The sequence below is a fragment of the Halyomorpha halys genome, unplaced genomic scaffold, assembly GCF_000696795.3.
Source record: "Halyomorpha halys isolate HHAL.00 unplaced genomic scaffold, Hhal_1.1 Scaffold1155.1, whole genome shotgun sequence".
NCBI lineage: Eukaryota > Metazoa > Arthropoda > Insecta > Hemiptera > Pentatomidae > Halyomorpha > Halyomorpha halys.
In genome coordinates, this window is record NW_027105200.1 from 84,565 (window position 1) to 94,529 (window position 9,965).

A 9,965-nucleotide genomic window follows, 5' to 3' on the forward strand; every position below is an offset into this window, starting at 1 on the left:
TTACCCACTAAAACCACCGCCCTACACCTGTTCATTCCTCTCCACGGGACCGCCAATAGGCATTACATCATTGGGGTGATTGGCTGAGTGCCGCCTCATTGTTTAGGCTATCTCCTGGTTCGCCTATCTCTCTCCTCATTTCTTAACTTCTGCATCACCTGTGCAGCAAATCGTTGCCCTGCCTTCCAATGTTGGTTAAACAGCATAATATTGACAATATTATCTGCTGTCGGGTCTGAGCCGCAAACGCGTCTGAAGTCTCTTCTTTCTTCATGAAAGCGGTGACAGAAGAAGAATACGTGTTCTGCACTCTCTTACGTTTCTGGGCACTATAGGCGTGTGTGTGTGTGTGTGTGTGTGTGTGTGTGTGTGTATTCGATGATTGATATAACAAAGTAAGGTAATTGTAATATGTGAAAATTTATATAAAAATGAATGTACTAAATTAAAGAAAATAAAAATAAGATGCACACTGAAAACTATAAATAAAGATGAATTAAAAAAAATTATTAGATATGTAATAAAAACGGAAATATAATATAATATGTATATATGTATAATTCAATATGTAGATCCTTGTGTTGCCTGAAGAGGTTTTTAAGGTTGGTATACTTCAATTATATATATAAGTGAAGGTAAAAACAGTCAATTCGGAAATACTAAAATTTGCTTTTTGTACATTTAATCAATAATGAGTTCTGAGCAAAGAATTTTGATTACTATTGATTCTGGAGATGAGGTGGTTCCGACTTGCTAAATGTGACGCAACCTCACCTGCAATTCGCAAGTCGACCAGGGCAAATATAATTACATTTTCAATTTAGCGGCTGATGAAAACCTCTGAGAAGGTCCTTCAGGGGAGACTATCTAATTCCAGAGTAGTGAAGCTGGGAACTCGCGGCTCCTACGTGGGAGTTACCTCAATTGCTTCTATTTTTCGTCTGATTTAACAGAATCCTTTCTACAAGCTACCAATTACTTTTTTTTCTGTTAATAAGAAAACTGTAGCATATAATAGAATTTTGTGTATTTTAATTTTTAATTTATCCATGAAAATGCATACAACGAGGTATATGTACATCATGTATGAAAAAAAAAATAGAGCAATTGTATACGCGTAAGAAAGGATTCAAAGTACTTCTTATTCTTTAAGAAACACATATAGTGTCTAATGATTTGAAGCTGAATACTAAAAAAACTAAGCCATTCTCATTGGTTCCAAGCACCCCCTCCCTCCACTGTCCCCTACTCTTCCTTAACAACCAACCGATTCACTTCTATTCTACAATAAAAAAGCTTGGTGTCACCTTTGACCAACACCTCTCCTGGAATAACCACATTTCCCAAATCACACGCAAATCCATAACTGTACTCAAACAATTCCTAAGATTCCGTAATTCCATTCCTCCGAAAACCCGTCAGCTCCTAGTATCCCCTCTCGTCTTCCTCCACTTCGACTACGGATCCTTGGTATATGGAGGGCTATCTGCAGGACTAGAGTTGAGACTGAAGAGACTCATGAATTGCTTTGTAAGATTTATGTTTGGGTTCTCAAGTCTCCCTCTGGTATACCGAGTTGAAGTGGGCTATGCCCGAAGGCAATACCTCTTTGGTGTTTTCCTATTCCAAGTTCTTAAAATCAAAAACCTATCTATAAAAACATATCCTAGGTCTCCTCACTCTTCGTTCATCCATCCACTCATTAAACACCAGATCCCAACCGATTGATTTATATATGCCCTCCTATAGAACCGTCTTCTTTAGCAAATCCTTCATCATACGTGCAACCTCCTTCTGGAATTCTCTTCCCATCTCCATTCGCCAGTCCTCATCCATTCTTTCTTTTAAAGAACACCTATTCCTCCACTTATTGTATAATCAAACCTCCACATCGTTGTAATCAAATAAATAGGTATATATTTATTAACATTATAAACAGTAGTAAATCCAATATACAAATGTGATTTTATTGTACTATCTGAAAATGTTTAAATGCTTGTGTCATAGAATAAAATTATTTTTTCATTTTCATTTTCATAGTGTCTGAGCAGCCCTTATTCATTTCTTAAAGACATCTCAAACCAAGCAAAATTCTTTACCTAACACATAGTGGTCTCTTTTTCCTTGTTAGGCCCGATATGAGTTCCTCCCACTTATTCCTCGGTCGTTCGCATGGTCGTATTCCATCTATTTTTTCTCCCTATATATTTTTAGTTGTCTATTTATTACATGGCCGAACAACCATCATTAACTTTTATAATTCTCTCAATCACAATCATTATATGTTATAAGTCTCTTATTTTATTTCGCATTTCGTGCAATCTAGTCTTACCTTTCCTCTTGAATTTCGTTTCTTTGGCTTTTAAAATTGTTTTCAAATGTTTAATACTAGGCTAGCTATCCTCCTCCCTACCCGACTACCCAAGGGTGCCCCAAGTGTATGCCGGGAGTGGAAGAGGCAAATGCAACTTTCTTAAAATATTGCTAAAATAAAAATATATTTTATTATAGAACATTGAAGTCATGTTGGATGACTTGGTTTGTGACAAAGCAAGGCGCATTAAGGATTTTAGATTGGATGCGAGAGGAATTCGATGGTTTAGTGGAGCCCCAAAGCTTACTCCGTAATTACAGATAGGCTTTATTATAGTCATATAAATTAGTCTTTTGTAATTAGTTAGAATTTTAAACCGTTTGTCTTGTAAGTGTTGTAATAGTCTTAAAGGATTAGTCTTGTATGATATTCCAAGTTAGTCGTTTGTCGAGATGTAGTCTTAGGTACCGGATCTGTTCAGCAGGAATAAGTGGGGCATAATTGGAGGATACTTGAAGGAGTGCCACTAACATTTTTCTAGACCAACAAAGAGGCCCTGTCATCTTTTTCCAGATCATACATCAGTAAGAAAAAAAAGTACATTTTTAATACTAGTAATCAGAAATATTACAAGAAATTGTAGCATATAATGTAAATAAAATTGCAAATATGAAAACCTGTCTATTATTTAACTTTAACCTATTATTAAAACATAAGGCATGAAATACAGAAAAATTATAAATAGAAACCTATTTTCAGTAACAAGCTGAGAATAATAGTTTATTGCTCTTGTTGTCGGTCGCGTGTTGAGATCTTGGGAGAGATTGGGCTCGAAGCGATCATCTTGTAATTAGCTAAGGGTGATATATCAACCCAAACGTCAAGTAAGAATTTAATTGCTTCAATGAGGTGTATTAAATTGCGTCAATTCAAAAAATGAACTAGGTACGGGTCAAACCTCAACCTTAAACCAGATTTTGAACAGTCCTACACTACCTCACCTATATGAAAATGTATCTAAGTAAATCGGTGAATTTTCTTATATATTTCGTGTGACTTTTAACTATGAAAAGTTGATATTATCTGTTTATATTTTATTTCTATGGAAAATCAGAACTATTTTCTATATTCAGTTTCTATATTCGTGATGTGCGATATTTTACAATACATTATCGCCCGATATTTATTGCATGCATAAACCCCAGCAAAGGCTTTTAAAAATGTTATCCTTTAGCTGTAACATCTTTTTAATAGCGCAAAACATGGTGAATTAAATCGAAGAAAATTTTAACTAATAAATTTTGATGTAACTTTAAAACTTAGAAATTTGCAAAGGCCATCCCTTCCCGGCGGGACCCACTCCACTAACACCCCCAGGGAACGAGGTCCTATATCGATTTTAAATATTTGTTTAAAGTTTAATAGAGCAATATTTGAAAAAAGCGCCTCGGTATTTTACACTAGTGGCAATTCTTTTTTGTTTAGAATGCTTGAATATAACCCAGAAATTACAAAATACAAAAAATAGCAGCAATGAAGTGAAAGCAATAAAAGATAAATTTTTATTATAAAAACCACCCTAACATACATTTACAGTATCGAAATACAATTCATAGTAAATAGTGCGTACCTCATGAAGTTCGTGCCTCTTCAAGCCTACATTTCTTTAGTTCTGCTAATGTTTTCCCTCCAGTAAAAAACATTTTTATGGATTAAATACAGTTGTCCAATCCTCACAACTTGAATATTTTTATAGCAGCCTTAGTCAGAGAAAGAGGACTGGACGCTTACCCAGAGCTGCTAGAGTGGTGGAGAGGGCGAAGTGTAGAAAGAAGAGACTGTGAACTACAGATTCCAGGAAGATGGGAACCAAAGTCTCCCTCTAGCAGCTTCCAGACCCGAAAAATGATTAATGTGAGAGAAATTCTCACGTAGCGACCAATGACGGGTTAAGGCTGGCAATGAAATTGTAGATAAAACATGAGCCGAGACTCACTCCATGGACGGTGTGAAATGTCCATATCTTTTCATATTTCTCATACCTTTCTACTTATATGATAAGTTATCTTGTAGTTCCATGCGAGAGTTTTGATGAAACTTATATTAGCTCAATTCTTCTTTTTACACTACACCAAATAGTTTTCAGATATTCATTTACGTTGTCATACATTTATCTTTTTTCACGTTGTTCCCAGAAATATCGGTTTTTTCATATCTCACTTCTTCATTTGTAAATTTTCTTGTACTGTTGGATGAAAACAACAATGATAATTACATTGCTCCAAACAAAAAAAAATCATCCTTGTTCAAAACTTTAACTGTACACGAGTCGAAGTCTATCTCCGTAGTCTATCCTGAAACTACTTGTGCCGTAGAACTGTCATCAATTGGCTTAGTTCGGGGTGAAGTTGCACGATTAGACTTCTCAGAACTAACTGTCACAATTAAGACTAATTATCTGTTCTTGAATTACAGATGTTCGGGACACCGAGTACACCGGTCTTGGAGAACCCTGAGTACCAAACTAGGTGGTACTTCAAGTACTTTCTCGGAAAGTGTAAGTATTATTCTGACCTTAATGCTTTTAGTTAAATCGTTGTATATTATTTTTTACAGCACTTACAAACCTAATAAATTTTTTTAATTGTTTATTTAAAGTGATTGATGATGACTGATAATGGATCTTTTAGTGATCACTAAAGGAGTTTTTTTTTTCCATTTATCTCATTTCTTGAGTAATCAACTTCCTTAGGAGACATACTACGGTATCACCACCAATCAATATTGTAAATATTATACACATTACTTGATAATTTGATCAAACTAGGGTAGTCAAAAATAGGGTAAATAAAGTGTTTAGGTACCAGCTATAATCTGCTGTTAGTTTATCATTGTTTATTTTTATCCCAGCACTTACAAAGATACTTTTATTTTTTAATTAATTGTTTAATTTACAGAAAAAGTTTTACAATTTGAGAATGACCTGATAATGGATTTTGGAATGATTACTAAAGGATTTTCGCACTTATCTCATTCTCTGATTCGTCTTTTTCGGTTTAATAAATTAAGCCAAATTTTTTTTTTAAGTTTATGTAAACAAACTGATCTAGAAAGAGATATTTGAGTTTTTTATCCAAAATTAATATATTCAGTTCTGAAAATTAGATTTTTTTTCCCGATAATTAAAAATTTTACGCCAAAAACTTATTCAGTTTATTAAAAATTTTAAATTTTTCTCTTTGAAATAAATTTTAAAAACAGAATTTTTAATGAAAATGTTATTAACCTACATAAAATACTAATATTCATTAAACAATAACTTACCCGTTATTTATTAACTTTTGATATAAACTTTTCTTTAGTGCTTAATGTGAATTTTAAATTCATTCATTGAAGCCCTATGAATAGCATCGATCAACAACAATTTAGAATTTGGGTTCTTATCAAATGAATAATTGATTTAATTTTCAAAAGAAAAATATTTTTACTTGGTAAAGTGTGCTTTTGTAGTAAACAGGAGGAAAGTTCGGATTTTAAGAAAACTTATCCATTATAGATAACTTTAGTTTCATATTCAAATCAATATTATTAATATCGTACTAATATATATTACTTTACTAAAGATAACTTTTCTGGCTCTCAGAGACGATAGCTTTTCACGAATGAGATATCAGAAGAAAGAGAACTTCATGGAGAAGTAAGGATTTCTTAATTCTTACTTGCACCTTAATGAAAATCCTTCAAAAATGGGAAAGATTAGTTGGTGGGAAGAGACGGTTCCAATAGGGTTTTATAGATTTCGACACGGACATAATATCCGAGTACATGTCCCCTGGAATGAGCGCCTATCACCCTCTATAATCTTTTAAATAAATATTAGAAATGAAAATAATTTATAGTGTAATAAAATAAAAAATCTGTATCATCTCAGACCTAATCTGTAATTATAATTACGATAGCGTCTCTTGGTGCGCTTAAACTCCAAACAGCTCATACACACTGGTAAATAGAAACCATTTTATATCCTTCTTCAAGTCCTACTGAACAAAAAACTCGATTTATTCATTAAATTTTAAAAGTTCAATTTCAATCATTAGCAACGTTTCTTACAAACTTTATTAATTAGATTACTGGCTGCATTCATTAATTAGTATATTTGCAATTGTAATGAAAAAAAAATTTTTCTAAAAAAATTCATACTTTTTTTTTAATATTCAATAACCCACACCCTTAAAAGTAATAGTAATGAGTGACATTTTTTTATTCTATTGACACTCATATATGGATTGTTGACAACTTACTTCAAGCTAGTAGAAATTTCAGTTTTCGCCTCAACTTGAAAATCGAATGAATAAAAGTTGAGCTGATTAGCGGATTAAAATTATGAAAGTTCTCCTTTCTAAAGTCTAACATATCTCCATTTACTCTAAAGATCTCATCACTTGGAGAAACTTCTGAAGTAGGTGAGTACGTTTGACTTCAAAAAGTATATCCCTTCCATTATTCATGGGGCTGTGTGGTTGCTATTTACTTCAAGGGAAGTTCATATAAAGATAATTGGTTGGAGTTTTTATTTAGCTCCCGTATCCTAATTTAAACCATATTTTTAGCTCTATTTTTGAAGATTTCAATATCATAAAAAAAAAATTGTTATTTTTTATTTTATTTTTTGATAAATATTACAATCTGCCACAACTTGTTGCACAATAAGTAATAGTGATAACTGATTACATTTATACTGAAATAAAATAGCATTAGAATAAAAATAAATAAATTCTCTCTCTAAATATATACAAACAAAATGATAAACAAATAATCGAACTATGCACAAGGAATAATAAATAAATAAAACAGAATAATAATAAAAATAAATAAATAAAATTATCTCTAGTCACATTCACACTCTTATTTTTATATTTTGGAATCAGTTTTTTTTTTTTTTTTTCGTACCCTCCATTGATAAGGAAATAGGGAATTAAGGTACAAGAAATATGGTAGTAGAGGTTGGTAATTGGAGTCAGTAAGATTTAAGTCAAAGTTTAGATTTATTCCTTGTTTTTTTTTTTTTGTGTCGGGTAAGAGCGAATGTGATCAAATGTGTAAGAGCTCATTCTTTCATGTCCTTTTCATATTCTTTTTTTTCAATTCAAGTGGATATTTATTCTGTGGACAAATGTGCATTTTGCCACCTTCAACAATTGATATTAGTAATATTTAAATTATCATTTTCGGACCTGAATGTTTAAATTGAAAAATTATGTTAATTTTTCTAATCACCCTTATTCCATTTTATGGGTTTATTGCAATTGGTATGGGTTTGCGCCCACATTGTAACATGAGGATTTGATGTTTGTTATAAAATGTTAATTCGTTATAATTATTTTCAATATTCTTCTGCATATATTTATCTCAATATTATTCAGTGTCAAAGTTTCAATTTTCTATCTTCAAAATTAAATTAAAATTGCCTAAGATATTAAAATTTTAATCTGTTATTGCTCTACTTTTTTTTAAAAAAGTAATTATATACAATAACCAACATATATCGATTCTGTAGTTTAGAACATTATGCTATTTTACTGCTATAACTAATGATAATAAATTAAAATATGAATCCACCAATTTATTTATATATATTGTAGTTTACAAATTTTTGTTCTAATTAATAATTGATAAAATAAAATCATATTTGAAAAATACGTTTTACATAGTCATTCAGAACTTTCTTTTTCAGTGGATTGGTTGTTATAGATAACTTTTAGTTGATATGTTGCAAAGCTGGTTTAGTTCTTTAGGTTTTGTAGTTGTTTATTTCCCATCCTTAGTCTCAACTGTAATTCAGCTTTTGTAACTATTCTTCTGTAGTTTTCTTTTTATAACGAACCGAGGAGTTATTGGAAGTCCAGATCCTGAAGGGGATTACTTAGCTACAGCCCGAGGTAATGAGAACCGGTGGTTCTAATCCATCCATCCCAGAGGTATAGCTCTCCTCGTTGTTATTCAGCCTGTATCCTCGCCCGTGTATCTCTGTATCAATTCTCCTCAACCTATTGTTACAAAAGTGCTTTTCAATTTGTTTTTTGTTTTGTTTTTTATATCGGACAAAGAGATCGGAAATTTGTATGTGAATAATGTGTTTGAGTGCCGTATGTAAAATCGTGTTAGTCTTATTATAAATGAATTAAGTCTCACTACTGTTATTGCCTACTGGAACCTAGTTTGACATAAGGTCTATTCCAGAAACCACTTCTGACTTTCTGGAACTCCACGGAGCATCAGCACGAGTTTTGGGAGGGAAAAACCCGTAGTACCCATGCTCTGTACAGTTCTGGACAGTTAGATATGGTTATTAGAACTTACCTATAATCTTACAAACAATCATTGAGGAATTATATTTGCGTTTTAAATTATCAATAGTTTATTGGAGAAGTTTGTCGGGGGGTGCGGTCAGCAAAGAACAACATAAATAAACTACCCCCCGACAAACTTCTCCAATCATTGATCTACGGTCAACTATCTACACCTCATTATCAATAGTTTAAGGGACTTAGTTCATGCACATTTCGCTTTATAAAATTCTAATTCAAAATAATGCAATTAGTGATGAGAATATCGTGGTACTTATAAGGGCAAGTTACAGACGTGGGTACGCCGATCTTGATGAAATGTTGTGACGAAACTACACCCTTAAAGCCAAAAAAAATTTGTATAATTTTAACAATTTTATTTTAGGTTTTCTACCGTTGCTCTGATTACATTTGATGTTATAATAATATATTTATTTCAATTAAAAAATAAAAATATTTAGTTGATCATACGAAATGAATTCCAATGTATATAATGTTACAAAAATTATAAGACACTCCAGTTACCCTTATCACTTACATATGTGCATATACATTAAATAATTTATTACATCGACAAACACACATTACAAGTGTTCTTTAATTATATAATAGTTAACTAAATTACAAATTTAATACAATAAAAAATAATTTATTAAAACTACTATTATACTCGTAGTTAATGTTATGACATGATATCATACAAAATAATAGTTAAAATATGTTGCATTGCAAACTGGCATGAATGTTTGTCTAGGGATATTTTTGTTTTCACTACTTCTCATGGTGAGATTCCACTTACACAATCTCATTCATAAGTTTCTCTCCGCGACATAAATATAATTTATGAATTATGAGAAGATGGTAAGATAGCTGCGGTCAGAGAAGAACACAAATAAACAAAAACTTATTTATTAGGGCCAACGTTTCGGCAAGAATTTTAGATTTTCTTCATGGCTCAAAAAAAACAAAAAAACAAGATAGCAACTATAATGAATGAAATGAATTACAGACTAATTAGAAAATAACCACCAATATAGATACATATATAGTGTTGAATTATATTATAGTGTTTATTCTGTAATCCATATTATTCATTATGGTTATTCATTATCTTGTTTTTAATGTTAGCCCTGATGAATGTCTGAAATTCTGGCTGAAACATTGCCTCGAATAAAATAATAATTTATAGGTATAAATGAGGTCAAGAAGCATATATACATATATAATAATTGTACCAGTTACTGACATGTCAAACTTTGTTTTTAGATATTAAGATTTAGGTCCCAACAATTTTTTCAAAATTA

The 9,965-nt window shown here is 31.6% G+C and overlaps 1 protein-coding gene across 2 annotated transcripts in view; it reads left to right on the top strand.

Annotated features, from left to right (window-relative positions):
• LOC106688558 (GTPase-activating Rap/Ran-GAP domain-like protein 3) overlaps positions 1 to 9,965 on the top strand; it is a gene marked incomplete at its 5' end in the record, with an annotated part of 122,599 nt that overhangs the window by 46,756 nt on the left and 65,878 nt on the right. For both annotated transcript variants that reach the window (XM_067049322.1, XM_014433067.3), the window contains 1 exon segment: positions 4,790 to 4,871. In XM_067049322.1, the coding sequence (XP_066905423.1) occupies positions 4,790 to 4,871 (82 nt within the window).